At 45.0% G+C, this 25,763-nt stretch overlaps 1 protein-coding gene across 2 annotated transcripts in view; it reads right to left on the reverse strand.

Moving 5' to 3' along the window:
- Window positions 1-25,763, reverse strand: part of tdp1 (tyrosyl-DNA phosphodiesterase 1) — a 143,160-nt gene that overhangs the window by 74,595 nt on the left and 42,802 nt on the right. For both annotated transcript variants that reach the window (XM_068038250.1, XM_068038249.1), the window contains exons 8-12: window positions 13,189-13,359; window positions 9,341-9,419; window positions 2,724-2,909; window positions 1,256-1,304; window positions 863-929 (exon numbers count right to left, since the gene is read on the reverse strand). In XM_068038250.1, the coding sequence (XP_067894351.1) occupies window positions 863-929; window positions 1,256-1,304; window positions 2,724-2,909; window positions 9,341-9,419; window positions 13,189-13,359 (552 nt within the window). The remainder of the gene's footprint in view (window positions 1-862; window positions 930-1,255; window positions 1,305-2,723; window positions 2,910-9,340; window positions 9,420-13,188; window positions 13,360-25,763) is intronic.

Raw genomic sequence — 25,763 nt, forward strand, 5'->3', positions numbered from 1 at the left:
TTTGACAAATAAAATTGCATGTCTTATTTTCTTACTTATTACTGGCAAAATCTCTGGTCACTTTGGAAGTTACAGATGAATCATCATTTCTGTCTACACTGAGATTATAATTTCTGAGAATACTTCAAAAATGTTAGGTGGTTTTACTCAGGTGAGCTTGTTATTCAAAAGCAATTATTTCGGAGGAGACTCAGAACACAGTTTGCTGAGATTACAGAGACAAAAGTGGGAAATGTGTTTTTCTAGAGAGGCGCGTCTCCATGACAACCGAGAAGCAGCCAGTTTCATGCTAATCCTATCGAGGATGACTGACGGTGACCAAGAGCTGCTGATTGTCTGATTTTTGGTTGGATCTTGTCACAAGTCCAGCTGTGACTTCAGAAAATTTGACCCATCCTTACTCACTCCCCGTAACTGGGGCCTTGCTACCTCGCCACAGTCAGATTTGCTCTGGTCGCACATTCGCTGCATTCCATGCACAAACACAGTACCTCTGCCAACCATGGGCTCACAGGGTAGCACTCTCCCCTCTGAGCCAGAAGGCTGTGGGTTCAAGTCTCACTCCAGACACTTGAGCACAAAATCTAGGCCAGTACTCCCAGTGCAGTACTGAGGGAATGCAGCACTGTCCGAGGTGCTGTCTGTTGGATGAAACGTTAAAACGAGGCCCCATCTGCCCTCTCAGGTGAATGTAAAAGATCCTACGGTGTGACTGGAAAAACAGCAGGGAGTTCTCCCCAGTATCCTGTTCTCTGAACAGTGAGTGCGATGCTCATGGGTCACAAATGCCTGACTGAGCCCTCATTCCTTCAGTGTTACCACCCTCAAGGTTAAATCGTGGTTAAGGTCAGATGCCACTTACCTGAAGAATGAAGATAGCCAAGGTTGCTTCTGTGCTGTATCGATGGCATATGGTAGCGAACCCCCAGCTGTTAAAGGAAAGGGAAATTATTTGCAGTGATGCTCTTCCACAGGGTAAAAGGGTTAAGGAAAAATAAACAAAATCATATATAGATGTACATAAGCTATCTTGTCAGCGCCAGTGCCATTTTTACATACAAAAATACTCAAGTTTGCTATTTTTCTGATGTATTATCGCGTAGGTCTACAATAACAACTTGCATTTATTCAGCGCTTTTAATGGAGTAAAACATCCAGGGTGCTTCACAGAACAATTTTCAAACATAATTTGACACAGTGCCACAACAGGAGATATTGAATGTACACATGCACAAAGGGGAATGTAAGAACCTACCCGGATATCCTTCCAAACTTGTTCTGACATTTTCAACAGTCGGATAAACCTATTTAAAGAGGTCATGGTTAGTACAACATGGGATTGGCCAGTTTCATTTGATGTGTTTTAGTTAAATTTAAACATGACCGTTATTAGACGATCCAATGTACAATGGTAGAATGGGAGATGACAGGTTTGGGAAACGTTCCACATACATTTACCATCCCCTGCTTGCGAGGAGTAATCTCAGGCGGCAGTTACCTCACCGCCCTGGAGGTATCTGCTCCAGTTACGTTAACACTAAACGGTCCACTAAATGGCATTGTCACCTTCGGACTCACCAAGACCCACTCAAACATTGTTATAAACAGGCAAATCAGACCTTTTTATAATATATCGAAAAGGAACATTCTTTAATTCCTTATTCAAACATATGGGATCTTGGGCTTCATAAATAGAGACATTGAGTACAAAAGCAGGGAAGTTATGCTGAATCTTTATAAAGATCTGGTTAGGCCACAATCCCAGCTTCTCTAATCTAACCTTGGAGCTAAAATCCCCCATCCCTGGAACCATTCTGGTAAATCTCCTCTGCACCCTCTCAAGGACCCTCACATCCTTTCTAAAGTATGGTGACCAGAACTGAAGACAATACTCTAGTTCCTTAATTAGTACTACCACTCCACATCCCCTTTTTCCTTCTCTATCTTTTCTGAACCCTTCATATCCTTGTATATTAAGTGCCCAGTCCTCACTACTTTTATGCCACATTTCCATTATTGCCACTATATTATATTCCCACACGGCTTGTAGCTCACCAACCTTATTCACCACACTTTGTGCATTTACATACATGTATTCTAAATCTGTCTTTGTATTCCTCATAGTCCTTCTTCATCTGCTCTTATCTAATCTGTTACGACTTCCTTCTGTAGTACTATCCAACACTCTCACTCCTTTATGCACCTTATTCCTCTTTACCTCTATATGCTGGCACCCATCCCCCTGCCAATTTAGTTTAAACCCTCCCCGGCCACATCAATGAAATTGCCCGCGAGGACATTGCTCCCAGTCCTGTTGAGATGCGACCCGTCTCTTTGAACAGGTGCCTCCCATTGACAGAGATATTCAAAATCTTGAATGCTTTTGCCACGAGTAAGAAAGAAGAAAGTGTTTTCATTGAAAGAAAGGTTGGTAACCGGGGGCGATTTATGGTGATTGGCAAAAGCAGAGGTGACATGAAAATATTTTCTTAGGCAGTGAGTTGTTGTGGGCTGGAATGCACTGCCTGAAAGGGTGGTCGGAGCAGACTAAATTGTAGCATTCAAAAGGGACTTGGATAAACACTTGGAGGAGAAAGATTTACAGGGCAAAGAGCAAGGGATTGGGATTGATCAGATAATGCTACCAAAGAGCCAGCATAAGCTTGATGGGCTTAATGGCCTCCTGGCGCTGTATCATTCTATGATTCTATGAGTATACCCACCAAACGAAGAGGAACCTGCTGACTGCTCAGGGTTCTATGGTCTTTGCCTAGTGTTGAGAGACTCTCCCTAAACTCCGAACACAGCCATTTTGTTTCATCAGCACCCAAGGATCCAATACTGGAAAACTGGGCAATGAGAGGCCACGAATCCAGATTCGGCACAGATGATGTGTAGTCACTCAAGATCTATTGTAAAAAAAAAACATCAGCACGCTAAGTATCCATTGGAAAAGTCTCTACAACGTGTACGAGCAACTCGTTCATTAGAAGCCGCCAAATAGAAAGGTTAATCTGCAAACCACTCACGGGAAAATGATGGGAATAGTTCTCCCAATTGATTCCGTCAGTATGAAACTGAAACGTGCAAATCAACACCATCCTCGTACCATAAAACACAAGATCATTAAAAAATCGGAGCCAGAGTTGGTCATTTAGCCTTTCGAACCTGCTCCACCATTCAACAAGAACATGTTTGATCTTCTACCTCAACTCCATCTTCCTGCACTATCCCCATATCCTGTAATTCCCTCAGCACCTAAAAATCTATTGACCTCTGTCTTGATTATTCTCAATGACTGAGCATCCACAGCTCTCTGGGGTAGAGAATTCCAAAGAGTCTCAACTCCCCTTTGAGTGAAGAGATTTCTCTCATCGGAGTCCTAAATGGCAGACCCCTGACCCTGAAACTATGAGCCTAGTTCTAGATTTCCCAGCCAGGGGCTACATTTTCTCATCACATATTCTGTCAGGCCCTTTAGGAATTTTATATTGTTCAATTAGATCACCTCTTATTCTTCTAAGTTCCAGGGAATTAATATAGGCCTAGTCTACTCAATCTCGCCTCTCAGGACAATCCCCTCATCCCAGGAACCAGTCTAGTGCATTCATTCTAAGGCAAATATATCCTTCCTTAGGTAAGAAGACAAAGCTGTACACAGTACTCCAGGGGTGGCCTCACCAATGTCTTGTATAAGTGCAGTAAGACTTATTTACTCTTATATTCTAATCCCTTTGTAATAAAAGATAACCATTTGTCTTTCTAATTGCTTGCTATATCTACATGTGAACTTTCTGTGATTCATGCACAAGAACACCCAGGTCCCTTTGAATGCAAACATTTCCCAGTCGCTCACTACTCAAAACATATTCTGTTTTTTTATTATTTTCCCTGACAAAGTGGATAACATCACACTTTGCCACATTGCATTCCATCTGCTATGCTCTTGCCCGCTCACCCAACATGTCTGTATCCCTCTACAATAAAAAGAGAAAGTGCTGGAAATACTCAGCAGGTCTGGCAGCATCTGTGGAGAGGGAAACAGAGTTAACGTTTCAGGTCAGTGACCTTTCATCAGAACTGGCAAAGGTTAGAAAAGAATTAGGTTTTCAGCAAGTGAAGGGGGTGGGGGAGGAGAACAAAAGGGAAGGTGTTTGATAGGACAGAGGGCAGAAGAGATTAAATAACAAAGCTGTCCTGGGACAAAGGCAAAGAGTGTGTTAATGCTTGTGGTGTCCCTCTACATGCTCTTTGCATCCTCCTCACTACTTACTTTCCCAACTAACTTTGTATTGTCAGCAAACTTAGATACTCAGTCCCCTCATCTAAGTCATTAATATAGATTGCAAATAGCTGAGGCCCAAGTACTGATCCTTGTGGTAACCCACTAGTTACAGCCCGACAACCCGAAAAAATCCTGTTTGCTCCTTTTCTGTTTTCCGTCCATTAACCAATCCTCAATCCATACTAATATGTTACCCCAATCCCATGTGTAATAACTTATGTGGCACCTTATCGAATGCTTTTTGAAAATCCAAATATACTACATCCACTGTTTCCCCCTTATCCATCCAGCTAGTTAATCCTCAAAAAAACTCAAACAGATCTGTCAAACACAATTTCCCCTTCATAAATCCATGTTGGCTCTGCTTAATTATATTATGATTTTCGAAGTGCCGTGTTACCAGCATTTTGTCAACTATTGATGCCAGGCGACCTGGCCTACAGTTCCCTGTTTTCGCTCTTCCTCCTTTCTTAAATAGCTACCTTCCAATCCTGAATTCTGGAATCTAAGGAATTCTGAAAGATCAAAACCAGTGCATCCACTATCTCTACAGCTACCTCTTTTAAAACCCTAGATGCAGGTTGTCAGGTCCAAAGAATTCATTGCCACTTAATCCCATTAATTTCTCCAGTAATATTTCTTTACTTGTACTGATTTCTTTAATTCATCATTCTCACTCGACCCTTGGTTCCCCATTGTTTCCAGAATTTGTTTTTTTTTGTATCTTCTACCATGAAGACAGATACAAAGTATTTGTTTAGTGTCTCCCACTTCCTTTTACCCCATTATAATTTCACCTGTCTCTGCCGGCACGGACCCAGTGGCCTCTTTCTGTGCTGTAAACTTTCTATGATTCTAATGGGCCCACATTAACTTTCACTAATCTCTTCCCATTTACATAATTATAGAAATGTTTACAATTATGTTTTTAAATCTCTTGCTAGTCTACTCTCTTATTCTGTTTTCTCTTTCCTTATCAACTTCTTGGTCCTCCTTTTCTGGATTCTAAAATCCTCCCAATCCTCAAGATTTCTTTTTGGAGGGATTCCCTCTTCTTGATAACATTTAAGCCGTTTCCTTTGAGCTAATACTATCTTTAACTTCTCTTGTTAGCCACACTTGGACCATTTATTCTGTGGGGTTTTTGTGCCTTAAAAGGAATGTATACTGTCATATCTTTTAATGTAGTTTTCCAATCTATCTTAGCCAACTCGCCCCTCATAGTTTGCTTTGTTTAGATTTAAGAACATAGCTTCAGATTTAACTAAATCACTTTCAAGCTCAATATAAAATTCTATCATATCATGGTCACTCTTCCCCAGAGACCCCTTTACTACAAGTTAATAATTAACCCTTTCTCATTGTCCAATAATAGTCCAAAATAGCTTGTTCCAATTGGTTCCTCAACATACTGAACTAGAAAACTATCTTGCATACATTCCATTGTACCCCAGCAGGAATCACGACCAATGGAACTGTACCCCCGCAGGAATCAGGGCCAATGGAACCGTACCCCCGCAGGAATCAGGGCCAATGGAACCGTACCCCCGCAGGAATCAGGGCCAATGGAACCGTACCCCCGCAGGAATCAGGGCCAATGGAACCATATCCCCGCAGGAATCAGGGCCAATGGAACCGTACCCCCGCAGGAATCAGGGCCAATGGAACCGTACCCCCGCAGGAATCAGGGCCAATGGAACCATATCCCCGCAGGAATCAGGGCCAATGGAACCATATCCCCGCAGGAATCAGGGCCAATGGAACCGTACCCCCGCAGGAATCAGGGCCAATGGAACCGTACCCCCGCAGGAATCAGGGCCAATGGAACCATATCCCCGCAGGAATCAGGGCCAATGGAACCGTACCCCCGCAGGAATCAGGGCCCATGGATTTGTACCCAAGCATGAAATGAATCCTGTGGAACTGAATCCTACTATGATCGACAGAAGGAATTATTTCACGAGGCAAAGATTGAACCGTGAAAAGACAAATGGGATAAAAGTCTTTCAATTCTGTTAGAAAGAGGTTTTACATTGGGTCAACTTGATCTCCTATATGGTAGCAAAATGGGTCCGTTTGGCTCAGCTGGTTGTACTTTCGCCCGAGTCAGAAACCTTACTCGAGGCTTTGAGTGCACAATCTCAGCAGTACAGTACTGAGAGAGTGCTGCACTGTCGAAGGTGCTGCCGTCAACATTAAAGGTCCCATGGAATACGAACATACGAATTAAGAGCAGGAGTAGGCCACTCAGCCCCTCGAGCTTGCTCCGCCATTCAATAAGTTCATGGCTGAACTGATTATTCCATATTTCCACCTACCCCCGATAACCTTTCACCCCCTTGCTTATCAAGAATCTATCTACCTCTGCCTTAAAAATATTCAAAGATTCTGCTTCCACTGCCTTTTGAGGAAGAGAATTCCAAAGACTCACGACCCTCTGAGAAAAGATTTCTGCTCATCTCTGTCTTAAATGGGCGACCCCTTATTTTTAAACAGTGACCCCTAGTTCTAGATCCTCCCACAAGGGGAAACATCCTTTCCACATCCACCCTGTCAAGACCCCTCAGGATCTTATATGTTTCAATCAAGTCACCTCTTACTCTTCTAAATTCCAGTGGATACAAGCCTAGCCTGTCCAATCTTTCCTTGTAAGACAGCCCGCCCATTCCAGGTTCTAGTCTAGTAAACCTTCTCTGTACTGCCTCCAATACATTTACATCCTTTGGAAGAATAGGAGGAAGTTCTCCCTTTATCCTGGCCAACATTCCTCCCACAGTCGACACCACTAAGACCAGATCAGCTGACACTTTGTCGTTTGCACGATCTTTTATAAAGTCCGCACCGTCTGTCTTTGCTATCAGTGTGTCAGTCTATACAACTGTAAGGCCTTCACTGGAGCTACCTGCCTTTCCTCTCGTTCTGCAATTAGCATAACTAATTAAGATAATAAATTAGGATAAATTCTGCTTAGTCACTGTACATTATTTGGATCCTCCCTGTGCTCGGTGGAACTTTGTTGAAAATGGGCACTTGGTCAGTACTGTCAATCAAATAATAAAAGAACAATATTTATCCCTCAACCAACATCACTAAAACTGATTATAAGGTCATTATCTTATTGCTGTTTAGTCGGGGCTTGTCTGGTGCAAATTGGCTGCTGCGTTTCCAACATTACAAACAGTGACTACAGTTCAAAAGTACTTAATTGACTGTAAAGCAATGTGGGACGTCCTGTGTTCGTGTCATTATCCATCTACCTTCTATTTCTTTTGTTTCTTTCACAAGAAGAGATTTGGAAACAAGAGACAGACAGTAGGAATAATTGTATTTCCAGAAACAGGAAAACATTTCCCAGAGGGTCCTAGCGATGAAGACTCAACAGAAAACTGTTTCAGTTGGGACACAGGAACAGGAGGCCATTCAGCCCCTCGAGCCTCTTCCACCATTCAATGAGATCATGGCTGATCTATGACCTAACTCCATATATAACAAAAATCCACCAATCTCAGATTAAAATTAACAATTGATCCAGCATCAATTGCCATTTATGGAAGATAGTTCCAAACTGCCACCGGTCTTTGCGTGTAGAAAAGTTTCCTAATATCACCCCTAAATGGCTTGGCTCTAATTTTGAGACTATGCCCTTAGTCCTAGACTCCCCAAACAGCAGAACTAGCTTCCCTCTATCGAACTCAGTAGTTCCCCTTAATACCTTGAAAACTTCTTACAAAGTACCTCAATCTTTTAAATTCTAGTTAATACAACACTAGTTTGTGCAATCGTTCTTTGTGATTTATCCTTTGGAGTAGTCTTGCTTTGCAGACCCACCAAGACGCCAAACATGCCAACAAGACGGCAAAACAGCTTTGGATGAAGGCAGCTCTTCCAGCTCCTCGGAGCTCATCCATCCACATTACCACACAGGATGACGAGGCCTTGGAGAGGACGCAAAGGAAATTTACTAGAATGGTACCAGGGATGAGGGAATTCAGTTACATGGAGAGACTGGAGAAGCTGGGGATGGATTCCTGAGAACAGAGAAGATTAAGGAGAGATTTAATAGGTGTTCAAAATCATCAAGGATTTTGATAGAATAGCTAGGGAGAAGCTCTTTAAAGTGGCAGAAGGGTCAGTAACCAGAGGACCCAAAGTTAAGATTACTGGCAAAAGAACCAGAGTGGGAGAATGAGGGGAAAAAGAAAATTAGGCAGCGGGTTGTTATCTGGGATGCATTGTCCCAATGGTAACCTTCAAAAGGGAACTGGATAAACAGCGAGCATGAAGGTGCCTTCAGCATTCCTTCGAGCAGAAAGAGAAAAGTCTGGGGCCAATAGAACAACCCGCATGAACTCTAGATGGAGCGAGTTCCATGGGCCAAGCAATCTCATTCTGCATTGTCCAATGTCCTCACTCTCCAAAAGTCAGACTACGATTCAGTTTGTAGTCTGAAATATGCCGTGAAGCAAGATGATTAACTGGAGATTGGAGGGGGTGCACAAGGAGGGGGAAGGAAAGTCAAATTTCACAAGAACACCTTAAAAAAAAGATGTTATTCATTCACAGGATGTGGGTGTCGCTGGCTCGGCCACTATTTATTGCCCATCCCTAACTACCCATGAGAAGGTGGTGGTGAGCTGCCTTCTTGAACCACTGCAGTCCATATGGGGTAGGTACACCCACAGTGACGTTAGGAAGGGAGTTCCAGGGCTTTGAAGCATGGAGCAGCTTGTCACAAAATATTTCTTCTTGTTGTTAAGCAGTGAAATGGCACTCATCTGTAAAGTTGTATGAAGTGACTATGAAGTATTGTGGTACCACTGGGCTGATGTGTTTGTGCCCATGTTATAACAGTTTAGGATTCAACACTGTAGTAATTAATTATGAAATATAATTACTTCTTTAAAATGTCACGACAAACCTCCGTCACCTTTAATTCTATTGATCTCACAGATGTTTAAGGTTTTAAATAGGATCATTATACTAGTTTGCAAATGATCATTTCTATCAGGGATAGTTTCCTTTAATTTGTGTGAAGGCAAAGTCAGATTTACATACCTTTCCAAGTTTCAAGTGACCCCATTTTTGCTTTTCGTTACCTTGGTGACGGCCGGGAGTGGAGCCAATGAGGTAAACTCTGCCGAGAGAATGATTTTTTAAAAAGCTTCAATAATTAAATAAGAAACATTTGAGCTGAATGTACATAGAAAGGCAAAAGACTTGCATTTATATAGTGCCTTTCACATACCTCAGGATGTCCCAGAAGCTTTATAGCCAATGAAATACTTTTCAAAGTGGAGTCAGTGTTGTACTGTAGGGAAACGTAAAGCAAGATCCCATAAACAGCAATGTGATAATGACCGGATTATCTTCTTTCGTGGTGTTGGTTGAGGAGTAAATATTGGACAGGACACTGAGGAAAACTCCCCTGCTCTTCTTCGAAATAGTGTCACAGCACCTTTTACATAGTCTGAGAGCGCAGACAGGGTCTCAGTTTATTTTAAGTTCATTCATGGGGGATGTGGACTTCGCCAGCATTTATTGCCCATCCCTAATTGCCCTTGAGAAGCTGGTGGTGAGCTGCCTTCTTGAACCACTGCAGTCCATGTGGTGTAGGTATACCCACAGCGCTGTCAGGAAGGGAGTACCAGGATTTTGACCCAGTGACAGTGAAGGAACAGTGATATAGTTCCAAGTCAGGATGGTGTGTGACTTGGAGGGGAATTTGCAGGTGGTGGTGTTCCCATGTATTTGCTGCCCTTGTCCTTCTAGGTGGTAGAGGTCATGGAAGGTGCTGTCTAAGGAGCCTTGGTGAGTTGCTGCAGTGCATCTTGTAGATGGTACACACTGCTGCCACTGTGTGTCGGTGGTGGAGGGAGTGAATGTTTGTGGATGGGGTGCCAATCAAGCGGGCTGCTTTGTCCTGAATGGTGTCGAGCTTCTTGTGTGTTGTTGGAGCTGCACCCATCCAGGCAAGTGGAGAGTATTCCATCACACTCCTGACTTGTGCCTTGTAGATGGTGGACAGGCTTCGGGGAGACAGGAGGTGAGTTACTCACCGCAGGATTCCTAGCCTCTGACCTGCTTTTGTAACATTATGCTTTATGTTTCACCCAGCAAAGGAGTTGTCCCCGGTGCCCCAACCAACACATCACCTCAATCAACATCACTAAAACTGATTATCCAGCAATCATCATGTTGTTATTTGTGGGAGCTTGCTGTGCGCAAATTGGCTGCCGCGCTTCCTACATTAAAACAGTAATGACACTAAAAAGAGGACTTCATTGGCAGTAAAGCCCTTTGGGGTGTCCTGAGGACGTGGAAGATGCTCCATAAAGCCCACTGATAATTTCCGGGAATGGGAGACTCTGAGAGGGACTCATGTCAAGGACCTACTTTCGTTTTTGTGTTGTGGAACACAATGATTGTTCTCTGCTTTGTAGCAAACAGTAGGAAAATGCAGTTACGATAAATCTGGAAAAACGGTAATCCAAATAAACAGAGCAACAAAAATAAACAGTGCGTTGTGTACCCGATGAACATCCAAGGAACAAACAGTAATGCCAATGCCACTGAATCCCCGGAGGCAATCGGCACCCGGTCCTGAGAGAGTAGGAGGGAGTCCCAGAGTCTGAGAACTTCCTTGTCTGCACAACTTTAACATTTCTCCTCAGTCCCAACAATAGTCACCGGGGTTCAACAGGCCTTCTCAATGACATGGGAACAGGAGGAGACCATTCAGCCCCTCAAGCCTGTTAGGTTCATTGCTGGTCTGTATTTTAACTCTTATCTACCCGTCTTGGCTCCCTATCCCTTATGACCCTCACCAAACAAAAGTCTCTCAAACTCAAGATCTGAAATTTGCAATTGATCCCCAGTCTCAACCGCCTTTTGGGGAAGAGTGTTCCAGATTCCCACTCCCATTTGTGTGAAGAAGTGTTTCCGGATATCGCCCCTGAATACCCTAACTCTAATTTTAAGATTATGCCTCCGTGCTCCGAACACCCTGTCCAAAATATCAATCATCTTAAACACCTCACTTAAATCACCCACTAATCTTCTATACTTTAGGGAATACAAGCCTGGTCTCGGCAACTTGTCCTGATAATTTACAGCTTTTGTCATTGCTGGTGGATTTGCACTCTGACCTCACCCAAGGCCAATACAACTTTGTTGAGATGCACAAGGATGCAATTACCTTTAACAGAAAATAAAAGCCTGTTTACACTAACATACCTTTGCTAAGCTAGCTGACAGCAATCTTGCACAAACACACAGTCACTGTTCATTACAAACACCTACTCAAATGCATCTTGTTTTTCTAAATCAGAGCAGAACAGATGGTGATATTAGAGAGCTATAAAGGTCACAAGGAACATAGTGACAGCGTAAAGGATCAGTAATGACACAGACTGTACACTCCAGTAAAGAGCTAAGTGGGGCTCCTGTCATATCCAGGTCAACCTGACCTTACTGCCTCTGTATAAAACATGGCAAAGTATCTAAAGGCCACCGAGCCCGCAACTGGGGGAATTGTAAAGCATCTGTTCAAAAATTTAATTTTCAGAAAAAAAAACTTGTAAAACTTTGTTAAGAAAAAAGAACTTGCATTCACAAACAAATATCGCACTCAGTTCTTTCAAAGTGCAGTCACTGCTGTTGTGTACTGAGAAGTGTCAGAGCGGACTGTGCGCTCAAGTCTCTGGCTCAGGGAGTGAACCGACAACTTTATGGTCCAAAAGTGTCACCGTCTATCTCTGTGATGCACTTGGCCCACAGAGGCAGGAACAGAGGATTCCTGACACTGGGCTCCAGATCCCAGAGCAGGAATGATTCCTGTGAGTTTTAAATCGTGACCACGGGGTCATGCGGGGGAGGGGCGCGGGGGCGGGGCGCGGGGGAGGGGATTTTTTTCCTGCTGATTGCTGCTGCTTTCTTTCAATTTGCAATCTCCTTTGGTGCCCGCCCTCCTGCAGCTCTGTTGCTGCTGCCACCAGTTGTAACGTGCTGCCCACCGGCAATCCAGGGAGGCTGGCGATGGCACCATTGACTTTGGAGAAGGAAGAATTAAAGTCCCCAAGTCACTGGGCCTGCTTTTTGCCTCCATGGCACCAGTGACAGGTGCCAAATAAGTGAATTGTGCATACAGAGAGGCAGTGGCAGAGTAGTAATGTCACTGGACTAGTAATCCAGAGTTCTGGCAAATGCCCTGGGGGGCAAGAGTTCAAATCCCGCCATGGCAGATGGTGAAATTTGAATGTAATTAATAAATCTGGAATTAAAAGCTCATCTAAAGATGGCTATGAAACCAGTGTCAATTGTTGGAAAAATCCATCTGGTTCACTAATGTCCTTTGGTCAACATGTGACTCCAGACCCACAGCAATGTGGTTGACTCTTAAATGTGGCCTGGCCTAGCAAGCCACTCAAGGGCAATTAGGAACAGCTACAAGTACTGGCCTTGCCAGCGACGCCCACATCCCATGAACGAATAAAAAAAGACATCGTTGCATCAAGCAGTTCACCATTGCCTTGTCCGTCAGGGGCAACACTGTCCCAACAGACAAGAGGGCCTAGCATTTCTACCTGGGCTCCTGACAAGGCAGATAGTCATTGATGGGATCCATGTTACATTGAGCTGCATCTGCAGCAAATAAACAGGCCATTCGGCCCAACTGCTCTGTGCCAAGATTTATGATCCACATGAGCCTCCTTTCACCCCTCTTCATCTAACCCTATCCACATAACTTTCTATTCCTTTCTCCCTCAGGTACTTACCTGGCTTCCCCTTGACTGCATCCATACTATTCACCTGAACTACTCTTTGTGGTAGTGAGTTCCACATTCTAACTACTCTCTGGATAAAGTTCGGTTGAGTTTTGATACTCAGAATGAAAGGAAGATTACCTGGTTTCTGATAAGTCGTGCTGCTTGATGTGAGTGATCCATTCACCAATTCCAGCAGAACGGTAGGACGTCAGGTAATCAATCAAGTCCCGTTTGAAGTTAGTCCTGGATTCACCTGCCGTTTCAGAACTCCCTTCCGGTAACCGTGGATACAGAGGGCTCATCCATATCCTAGCAACAACCAGGAAGGAAAACATCTTCAGTGTTTCAAAAGAAAAGATTTGCATTTCCGTAGTGCCTTTTACAACCTCAGGTCTTGCCACAGCACTGCACAGCCAATGAAGCACAGTCGCTGTCGAGAAAGACGGAAGCCAATTTGAGCACAGCAAGCTCCCACAAACAGCGAGGTGATAATGATCATATCATCTGTTTTTTTAGCGTTGTTGTTCGGGGGGATAAATTGTGGGCCCAGGACACCAGGGAGGACTCCCCTGCTCTTCTTCGAAATAGTCAAACTGAGAGGGTCGGCCAGGGCCTTGGATTAATGTCTCATCCAAAAGACAGGATGAGATCTGTTGTGTTATAGAGATATACGATGCGGGAAGGTCCATGGTTTGAGACTTGGTTTGAGGATATGTATGTGGGCGGAATGGCCTCAGAGTAGTTACAAAACAAGGATGAGGTAACACAAGATACCAGCCAGGGATTCTGTCCAACGTCAGCTGCTGCAAATAGTATAAATGCCAGTTGGGAGTTCAAGTCCTACCACAGCAAATGAGAGAATGCCATGTTCTTGTTGCTGAAAGAGGTTGAGCTCCACATCTTAACCACTCTCTGGGTAAAGACGTTTCTCCTGAATTCCCTATTGGATTCATTAGAGAACATAGAACATGACAGCGCAGTACAGGCCCTTCGGCCCTCGATGTTGCGCCGACCTGTGAAACCATCTGACCTACACTATTCCATTTTCATCCATATGTCTATCCAATGACCACCTAAATGCCCTTAAAGTTGGTGTGTCTACTACTGTTGCAGGCAGGGCGTTCCACGCCCCTACTACTCTCTGAGTAAAGAAACTACCTCTGACATCTGTCCTATATCTATCACCCCTCAACTTAAAGCTATGTCCCCTCGTGTTTGCCATCACCATCCGAGGAAAAAGACTCTCACTATCCACCCTATCTAACCCTCTGATTATCTTATATGTCTCTATTAAGTCACCTCTCCTCCTCCTTCTCTCTAACGAAAACAACCGCAAGTCCCTCAGCCTTTCCTCGTAAGACCTTCCCTCCATACCAGGCAACATCCTAGTAAATCTCCTCTGCACCCTTTCCAAAGCTTCCACATCCTTCCTATAATGCGGTGACCAGAACTGCACGCAATACTCCAGGTGCGGCCGCACCAGAGTTTTGTACAGCTGCAGCATGACCTCGTGGCTCCGAAACTCGATCCCCCTACTAATAAAAGATAACACACCATATGCCTTCTTAACAGCCCTATTAACCTGGGTGGCAACTTTCAGGGATTTATGCACCTGGACACCAAGATCTCTCTGCTCATCTACACTACCAAGAATCTGCCCATTAGCCCAGTACTCTGCATTCCTGTTACTCCTTCCAAAGTGAATCACCTCACACTTTTCTGCATTAAACTCCATTTGCCATCTCTCAGCCCAGCTCTGCAGCCTATCTATGTCCCTCTGTACCCTACAACATCCTTCGGCACTATCCACAACTCCACCGACCTTCGTGTCATCCGCAAATTTACTAACCCACCCTTCTACACCCTCATCCAGGTCATTTATAAAAATGACAAACAGCAGTGGCCCCAAAACAGATCCTTGCGGTACACCACAAGTAACTAAACTCCAGGATGAACATTTGCCATCACCCTCTGTCTTCTTTCAGCTAGCCAATTTCTGATCCAAAGCACTAAATCACCTTCAATCCCATACTTCCGTATTTTCTGCAATAGCCTACCGTGGGGAACCTTATCAAACGCCTTACTGAAATCCATATACACCACATCCACGGCTTTACCCTCATCCACCTGTTTGGTCACCTTCTCGAAAAACTCAATAAGGTTTGTGAGGCACGGCCTACCCTTCACAAAACCGTGCTGACTATCGCTAATGAACTTATTCTTTTCAAGATGATTATAAATCCTATCTCTTATAACCTTTTCCAACATTTTACCCACAACCGAAGTAAGGCTCACAGGTCTATAATTACCAGGGCTGTCTCTACTCCCCTTCTTGAACAAGGGGACAACATTTGCTATCCTCCAGTCTTCCGGCACTATTCCTGTCGACAATGATGACATAAAGATCAAGGACAAAGGCTCTGCAATCTCCTCCCTGGCTTCCCAGAGAATCCTAGGATAAATCCCATCTGGCCCAGGGAACTTATCTATTTTCACACTTTCCAAAATTGATAACACCTCCTCCTTGTGAACCTCAATCCCATCTAGCCTAGTAGTCTGTATCTCAGTATTCTCCTCGACAACATTTTCTTTCTCTACTCTAAATACTGACAAAAAATATTCATTTAATGCTTCCCCTATCTCCTCTGATTCCACACACAACTTCCCACTACTATCCTTGATTGGCCCTAATCTAACTCTAGTCATTCTTTTATTCCTGATATACCCACAGAAAGCCTTAGGGTTTTCCTTGATCCTATCCGCCAATGACTTCTCGTGTCCTCTCCTCGCTCTTCTTAGCTCTCCCTTTAGATCCTTCCTGGCTAGCTTGTAACTCTCAAGCGCCCTGAGTTTTCACGTCTCATCCTAACATAAGCCTTCTTCTTCCTCTTGACAAGCGCTTCAACTTCTTTAGTAAACCACGGCTCCCTCGCTCGACAACTTCCTCCCTGCCTGACAGGTACATACTTATCAAGGACACGCAGTAGCTGCTCCCTGAATAAGCTCCACATTTCGATTGTGCCCATGCCCTGCAGTTTCCTTCCCCATCCTACGCATCCTAAATCTTGCCTAATCGCATCATAATTTCCTTTCCCCCAGCTATAATTTTTGCCCTGCGGTATATACCTGTCCCTGCCCATCGCTAAGGTAAACCTAACCGAATTGTGATCACTATCACCAAAGTGCTCACCTACATCTAAATCTAACACCTGGCCGGGTTCATTACCCAGTACCAAATCCAATGTGGCATCGCCCCTGGTAGGCCTGTCCACATACTGTGTCAGAAAACCCTCCTGCACACATTGGACAAAAACTGATCCATCTAAAGTACTCGAACTATAGTATTTCCAGTCAATATTTGGAAAGTTAAAGTCCCCCATAACAACTACCCTGTTACTCTCGCTCCTGTCGAGAATCATCTTCGCTATCCTTTCCTCTACATCTCTGGAACTATTCGGAGGTCTATAGAAAACTCCCAACAGGGTGACCTCTCCTCTCCTGTTTCTAACCTCGGCCCATACTACCTCAGTAGACGAGTCCTCAAACGTCCTTTCTGTCGCTGTAATACTCTCCTTGATTAACAATGCCACACCACCCCCCTCTTTTACCATCTTCTCTGTTCTTACTGAAACATCTAAATCCCGGAACCTGCAACATCCATTCCTGTCCCTGCTCTATCCACGTCTCCAAAATGGCCACAACATCGAGATCCCAGGTACCAACCCATGCTGCAAGCTCACCCACCTTATTCCGGATGCTCCTGGCATTGAAGTAGACACACTTTAAACCAAGTTCTTGCTTGCCAGTGCCCTCTTGCGTCCTTGTAACCTTATCCCTGACCTCACTACTCTCAACATCCTGTACACTGGAACTATAATTTAGGTTCCCATCCCCCTGCTGAATTAGTTTAAATCCCCCCGAAGAGCACTAGCAAATCTCCCCCCCCAGGATATTGGTACCCCTCTGGTTCAGGTGAAGACCATCCTGTTTGTAGAGGTCCCACCTACCCCAGAAAGAGCCCCAATTATCCAGGAAACCAAAACCCTCCCTCCTACACCATCCCTGCAGCCACGTGTTCAACTCCTCTCTCTCCCTATTCCTCGCTTTGCTAGCACGTGGCATGGGCAACAACCCAGAGATAACAACTCTGTTTGTTCTTGCTCTAAGCTTCCACCCTAGCTCTCTGAATTTCTGCCTTAAATCCCCATCTCTCTTCCTACCTATGGCGTTGGTGCCTATGTGGACCACGACTTGGGGCTATTCCCCCTCCCCCTTAAGTATCCCAAAAACACGATCCGAGACATCACGAACCCTGGCACCTGGGAGGCAACACACCAACCGTGAGTCTCTCTCGTTCCCACAGAACCTCCTATCTGTTCCCCTAACTATGGAGTCCCCAATGACTAATGCTCTGCTCCTCTTCCCCCTTCCCTTCTGAGCAACAGGGACAGACTCTGTGCCAGAGACCTGTACCCCATTGCTCACCCCTGGTAAGTCATCCCCCCCAACAGTATCCAAAACGGCATACCTGTTGTTGAGGGAAACGGCCACAGGGGATCCCTGCACTGCCTGCTGGTTCCCTCTCCTTCCCCTGACGGTAACCCATCTACCTACTTCTTTTACCTGAGGTGTGACTACCTCCCTATAACTCCTCTCAATAACCCCCTCCGCCTCCCGAATGATCCGAAGTTCATCCAGCTCCAGCTCCAGTTCCTTAACGCGGTTCTCGAGGAGCTGGAGTTGGGTGCACTTCCCGCAGATGTGGTCCCTGCCGTTCACAATGGGATCAGCCAGCTCCCACATCATACAGCTACAGCACATCACCTGCCCAGCCATCTCTACTTGGTTAATTACTTTATTACTTTATATAAATTTATGAGCTAATACTTTGATTCTTCTCTGCTGCGGTCTTTTTCAAATAACTAATTAATAGATAAGTCAAAAAAGTAAAAGAAAGTAAATTTTTACCAATCACACGATACAGAAGAAATAAAATAAAAAGCTTACCTTATCAACACACCAGAGTCCTTTTTTTTTGGTTAGTGGAGGAGGGTGGGTGGGAGACACTACACGTGTAGTGTCTCGGGTTCAGCCACTGCCCAAATATATAGGTTTTGACTTACCCAGCATTCATTAGTCACTATCTCATATCTTTAGGCCATATTAATCTTCTGATAATTTTCACGTCACCTCTCAGACTTCTCCTTTCTCAAGAAAAGAGCCCCAGCCTATTCAGCTTTTACTGATAGTTATAACCTCTCAGCTCTGGTATGCTCTTCTTTCCCCAGTTTGAGTGAGAGTAAAGTAGAAAGAAAGACAAAAGACACAGCTCCATCACACAAAGTATTTGACCACATATCTGTGCCAACACTAAGACGGCCTATTTCCACCTCTGTAACATTGCCTGACTCTACCTTAGAGTCACAGTGGTACAGCATAGAAACAGGCCCTTTGGCCCACTGTGTCCATGCTGACCATAATGCCTATCTATACTAATCCCACCTGCCTGCATTAATTCCATATCCCTCTATGCCTTGCTCATTCAAGTACCTGTCCAGATGCCTCTTAAATGTCGCTACTGTTCCTGCCTCCACCACCTCCTCTGGCAGCTCATTCCAGATACCCACTATTCTTTGTGTGAAAAATTTACCCCTTTGATCCCCTTTAAACCTCCTCCCTCTCACCTTAAATCTATGCCCTCTAGTTTTAGTCACCCCTACCATGGGAAACAGACTCTGGCTATCTACCCTATCTATGCCTCTCATAGTTTTATATACCTCTATCATGTCCCCGCTCACCCTCCTTCGCTCCAGAGAAAACAGACCCAGCCTACCCAATCTCTCTTTATAACTCAAGCCCTCCAAACCAGGCAACATCCTTGTGTATCTTTTCTGCACCCTCTCTAGCTTAATCACATCTTTCCTGTAGTGCGGTGACCAGAACTGCACACAGTACTGCAAATGCGGCCTAACCAACGTTATGTACAACTGTAACATGACGTCCCAACTCTTGTACTCAATGCCTCGGCCGATGAAGGCAAGCATGCCATACGCCTTCTTCACCACCCTGTCTACCTGTGTTGCCACTTTCAGGGAACTATGTACTTGCACCCCAAGGTCTCTCTGCTCAACAACACTCCCCAGGACCCTGCCATTCACTGTATATGTCCTGCCCCGGTTTAACTTCCCAAAATGCATCACTTCACACTTGTCTGCATTAAATTCCATTTGCCACTCCCTTGCCCACTTTCCCAGTTGATCTAATTCCTGTTGTAACCTTAGACAACCTTCTTCACTGTCCACTATACCACCAATTTTGGTGTCAGCTGCAAACTTACTAATCATGCCCCTTACATTCACATCCAAGTCATTAATATACATGACAAACAACAGAGGGCTCAGCACTAATCCCTGCGGCACACCACTGGTCACCTGCCTCCAATCTGAAAAACAACCCTGCACTACCACCCTCTGCCTCCTGTCACCAAGCCAATTTTGTATCCAATTTGCTAGCTCACCCTGGATCTAAGGGGAGGCAGTGGCATGCTGGTATTATCACTGGACTAGTAACCCAGAGACCCAGGTATTTCTCTGGGGACATGGGTTCGAATCCCACCACAGCAGAAGGTGGAATTTGAATTAATAAAATCTGGAGTTTAAAGCTAGTCTAATGATGGCCATGAAACCATTGTCGATTGTTGTAAAAACCCATCTGGTTCACTAATGTCCTTTGGGGAAGGAAATCTGCTGTCCTTACCTGGTCTGGCCTACATGTGGCTCCAGATCCACAGCAATGTGGTTGACTCTTACATGCCCTCGAAATGGCCTAGCAAGGGAGTTGGCAATTAAGGATGGGCAATAAATGCTGGTCTGGCCTGCGACGTCCACATCCCATGAATGAATTTTTAAAAATGTTTAGTATCGTTTAGAGATACAGCGCCACTGTGCCGCCCATGTGTTCGAACCTTCTGGACCAGCCTACCATGCGGGACCTTGTCAACTTGCTAAAGTTGTAGACAATGTCCATCGCCCTGCCCTCGTCAATCCTCTTGGTCACCTCCTTGAAAAACTCAATCAAATTCGTGAGAAATGATTTCCCACGCACAAAGCCATGCTGACTATTCCTAATCAGACCATGCCTTTCCAAATGCATATAAATCCTGTCTCTCAGAATCCCTTCCAATAACACAGTGGTGCAGTGGTTAGCACTGCAGCCTCACAGCTCCAGCGACCTGGGTTCAATTCTGGGTACTGCCTGTGCGGACTTTGCAAGTTCTCCCTGTGACCATGTGGGTTTCCGCCGGGTGCTCCGGTTTCCTCCCACAGCCAAAGACTTGCAGGTTGATAGGTAAATTGGCCATTGTAAATTGTCCCTAGTATAGGCAGGTGGTAGGGGAATATAGGGAAGGTGGGGATGTGGTAGGAATATGGGATTAATGTTGGATTAGTATAAATGGGTGGTTGATGGTCGGCACAGACTCGGTGGGACGAAGGGCCTGTTTCAGTGCTGTATCTCTAAATAAATAAATAATCTCTGCCAGGGCCCCAGCAATCTCCTCCCTTGTTTTCCATAGTATCCTAGGATACACCTGGTCAGGCCTTGGGGATTTATCCACCTTACTGCGCTTCAATACCTCCAACACCTCCTCCTTTGTAATGTTGATATGCTCCAGGATATCAGTGTTCCCTCCCTTGAACTCACTAGCTTCCATGACCTTCTCCACGGTAAATACGGACGAGAAATATTCATTTTAGACCTCGTCCATTTCCCATGGCTCCACACATAGATTGCCACACTGATCCTTAAGGGGACCTACTCTCTCCCTAGCTACCCTTTTACTTTTAATATACTTATAGAATCTTTTAGGATTCTCCTTTATCTTATCTGCCAGGGAAATCTCATGTCCCCTTTTCGCCCTCCTAATTTCCTTCTTAAGTGTACTCCTACATCCCCTATACTCCTCGAGGGACTCGCTTGATCCCAGCTGCCTATACCTGACATATGCCCCCTTCTTTGTCCTGATCAGACCCTCAATATCCCTCGTCAACCAAGGTTCCCTAAACTTGCCAGCCTTGTCCTTCCATCTAACAGGAACATGCCAGCCCTGAAATCTTCCTATCTCACTTTCAAAAGCTTCCCATTTGCCAGACGTCCCTTTACCTGTAAACAGCCTCTCGCATTCAACTTTTGAGAGTTCCTGTCTGATGCCATCAAAACTAGCCTTCCCCAATTTAGGACTTCAACCTGAGGACCGGTCCTATCCTTTTCCATAACTATCTTGAAGCTAATAAAGTTATGGTCACTGGTCCCAAAGTGCTCCCCCACTGACACATCAACCACCTGCCCAGCCTCATTTCCCAAGAGGAGGTCGAGTGCAGCCCCTTCTCTATTACGGCCATCCACATACTGCTTCAGAAAACTATCCTGGACACACTTAACAAATTCTTCCCCATCTGATCCCTTAGCACTAAGGCAGTCCCAGTCAATATTAGGGAAGTTAAAATCACCTATTACAACCCTATAATTCCTACACCTATCTGTGATTTCCCTACATATATGCTCCTCCACATCCCTCTGACTATTGGGGGGCCTATAGTATAATCCCATCAAAGTGATCACCCTTTCTTATCTCTAAGTTCTACCCATATGGCCTCGCTGGACATTGCCCCCGGGATATCCTCTCTAAGTACTGCCGTGATGTCCTCCCTAATCAATAGTGCAACTCCCCCTCCTCTCTTACCTCCACCTCTGTCACGCCGGAAGGATCGGTACCCCGGAACATTGAGCTGCCAGTCCTGCCCATCCCTCAACCACGTTTCCATAATAGCTATAATATCACAATCCCATGTACCGATCCATGCTCTGAGTTCATCTGTTTTACCTGTAAGGCTTCTTGCATTAAAATAAATGCAGTTTAACCTACCAGACATTCCACGCTCCCTGTCCTGCCCCTGCCCGGCCTGCCTACTGGACTTGCTTGCTTTAACCTCTACATTTGCTTCAACTATCTCATCTGAGAGATTACTACTTTGGGTCCCACCCCACGGCAAGACTAGTTTAAACCCTCCCGAGTAGTACTAGCAAACCTCCCCGCAAGGATATTGGTCCCCTTCCAGTTCAGATGCACCCGTCCCTCTTGTACAGGTCACCTCTGCACCAGAAGAGATCCCAATGATCCAAGTAGCTAAAGCCCTCTTGCCTGCACCAGCTCTTCAGACACACATTCATTTGCCTTATCCTCCTATTCCCACCCTCACTAGCATGTGACACACGGAGTAATCCTGAGATTACAACCCTAGAGGTCCTGCTTTTTAACCTTCTGCCTAACTCCCTATATTCACTTTGCAGGACCTCATCTCTCTTCCTGCCTATGTCGTTAGTACCAATATGGACCACGACCACTGGATGCTCACCCTCCCCTTTCAGAATGTCCTGCAGCCGCTCCAAGACATCCTTGACCCTAGCACCAGGGAGGCAACATACCATCCTGGAGTCTCGTTTGTGGTCACAGAAACGCCTATCTGCCCTTACGATAGAATCACTATAGCTCTTCCAACCCTTTTCCTCCCCTGCTGTGCAGCAGAGCCCTCTGTGGTGCCACAAACTTGGCTGTTGCTGCTTTCCCCTGGGAGGTCAACCCCCCAACAGTATCGAAAGCGGTGTATCTGTTTGAGAGGTGGATGGCCACAGGGGACTGCTGCACTACCTGCCTGCGCCTACTACTCTGTCTGGTGGTCACCACTCTCTTTTCTGCCTCTGCATGCTATCCACGACGTCCTCAGCATCGCGGATGCTCCACAGTGAATCCACCCGCAGCTCCAGCTCCATAATGCAGGTAGCCTGTAGCTGCAGATGGATACACTTCCTGCACACATGGTCATCAGGAACACTGGAAGCGTCCCTGATTTCCCACATAGCGCAGGAGGAGCATATCACGGGTGCGAGCTCTCCTGCCATGACTTACCCTTAGGTTAATTAGTTACTTCCTTAATTAAAAAATACTATTTACACTAGGGTCCTTGTTCTACCCACTTCAATCTAAAGTCCTTAAAAAAAACACATGCGTAGTACTCACCTCATCACCAGACATTTGTCTTTCCAACAAAAAAAAACAACTTTCCCCTTTTTTTTAAGATATTCTAACAGCTGCCACTCACCAACCAATCACCTTGCACTTCTCCTCTGACATCACTGTTTGCCCTTTTGTTTTCAAAGCTCCGGCGCACTGGAAGAGGTTCGACTGCTGTCCGCTCCCGGAAGGTAAGAGACTGGGCCTCGATCCTCGGGGTCGATTTATAGGCTCCCTCCCGGCATTCTCCTCACAGGTCTGCTCTGGTCCTCTCCACTCTTCTCCCGGAAGGTAAGAGACTGGGCCTCGATCCTTGGGGTCGATTTAAGGGTTCCACTCCCGGCGTTCTCCCCACAGGTCTGCTCCGGTCCTCTCTGCTCCGCTCCCAGAAGGTAAGTATCATCACCTTGCCCCGCCCTTTCTCTGTAATCTCTTCCAACCCCCAAACCCGCCAAGATTTTTTTTTTGAATTCTTTCTTGGGATGTGGATGTCGCAGGCCAGGCCAGCATTTGTTGCCCATCCCTAATTGCCCTTGAACTGAATGGCCTTGCTCGTCCATTTCAGAGGGCAGTTAATTGTCAACCATATTGCTGTGGGTCTGGAGTCACATGTAGGCCAGACCAGGTCAGGAATGCAAATTTCCTTCTCTGCAGGACATTCGTGAACCAGATGGTTTTTCGCTACAATTGACAATGGTCATAATTACTGATTTATTGTTAATTAATTGAATTCAAATTCTTTCATCTGCCGTGGTAGAACTTGAACTCATGTCTCCAGAACATTAGTCCAGGTATCTGAGTACCTCACCCAGTAACATTACCACTATGCTACCATCCCCTTGCGTTTTTCCAATTCTGGCCTTGATTTTAATCGCTGCACTGTTGACAGCCATTGCTTTAAGCTCTCGGAATTCCTTCCACCTCGCTTTTCTGCTTTAAAACGCTCCTTAAATCCCACCTTGTTGACCAAATGTTTGGTCACCTGCCCTAAATTCTCCTTCTGTGTCTCGGTGTCAAATTTTGCTTCATAAAGCTCCTGCAAAACAGCAAAGGGATGTTTTAGGTTAAAGGCGCTATATAAATGCAAGTAGTTGCGGCTACCAGTCGAAACAATACTTGTCTGCTTTCAAAAGGTAGAAGAGTCTGGTGTGCAGTAATTGTAGTGCACATTTGATCGAATATTTAGAGCCTATTTGAAGCTCGGTTTAAGAACGTTTCTGTACTGGAAACTCAACAAAAGCAGAGAGACAGGAAAAGATTCAGCCCATACTATAACAAGTGATTGCTTCAGCTTGGCAGGGATTTCAGTACTGAAATGTGGTCTAATGTTACCGCAGTTGTGATCTGTCTCTGATTTCCTCTGTAATGGAGGTAATTAGAGTGCCTGAGGTCAATTTAAAATTAGCAGGGCTAGCAGGCAGACAGAAATACCTGTTTTGTTTGCATTTACTGCAGTGAAAGATTATCCAATTCTGGCACAGTCGGAAGTTAGGAAAACTAGGTAAGCACGAGGGAGAAAGGAATAGAAAGATAGGTTGATGGGGTGAGGTGAAGAAGAATAGGAGGAGACTCGTGTGGAGCAAAAACGTTGAATGCCCTGTTCCTGTGCTGTAAATATTTGACAATACTTTATAACCTTGTGATATAAAGACTTGCTTTTATATCGCACCTTTGAAGACCACAGGATGTCCCAAAGTGCTTTTCAGTACTTTGTGAAGTGTAGTCACAGTTGTAAGATAGGAAACGCTGCAACCAATTTACGCACAGCAAGCTCCCACAAACACAACAATGTGACAATGACCAGATAATCTGGTTTTCATGATGTTGATTGAGGAATGAACACGGGTCAGGACACTGGGGATAACTCCCCTGCTCTTCTTCAAACTAGTGTCAAGGGATCTCTTAAATCCACCTGAAAGGGCTGTCCTATGAGGAGAGATTGAGTAGAATGGGCCTATATTGTCTGGAGTTTAGAAGAATGGGAGGTTATCTCATTGAAACACTTAAAACTCTTAGAGGGCTTGACAGGGTAGATGCTGAAAGGATGTTTCCCCTACTTGGAGATCAGTTTCAGGATAAGGGGCCAGTGATTTGGGACTGAGATGAGAAGAAACCTCAGCGGGTTGTGAATCGTTGGAATGCTCAGTCATTGCGTATGTTCAAGTGCTGAACACTAACAGGATCAAGGGATCTGGGGATTGGACAGGAAAGTAGAGCTGATTTAGAAGATCAGCCATGATCTTACTGAATGGTGGGGCAGGATCGAGGGGCCGAATGGCCTACCGCTGCTCCTATTTCTTATGTTACCTGGATTTGTACATAGTGCCTTAAACTTAATAAAATTTTCAACTGGAATAAAGAACAATAAAAACAGACTTGAATTAATAATAAGTATATATCTTGAATTAATAAAGTCCTTTCTTGATCTCAGGACATCCCAAAGTGCTTTACAGCCAATGAAGTACTTCTGAAGTATAATCGGTTATAATGTAAAAATGAGGGAACCAATTTGCACACAGCAAGCTCCCACAAACAGCAATTAGATAATCTGTTTTTGTGATGTTGGTTGGGGGATAAATATTGACTAGGTCACCAGGGACAACTCCTCCGTCTTCTTCGAGTTGTGCTGTCAGATCTTTTACAT

The sequence above is a fragment of the Heterodontus francisci genome, chromosome 9 (assembly GCF_036365525.1).
Source record: "Heterodontus francisci isolate sHetFra1 chromosome 9, sHetFra1.hap1, whole genome shotgun sequence".
In the NCBI taxonomy this organism is placed as follows: domain Eukaryota; kingdom Metazoa; phylum Chordata; class Chondrichthyes; order Heterodontiformes; family Heterodontidae; genus Heterodontus; species Heterodontus francisci.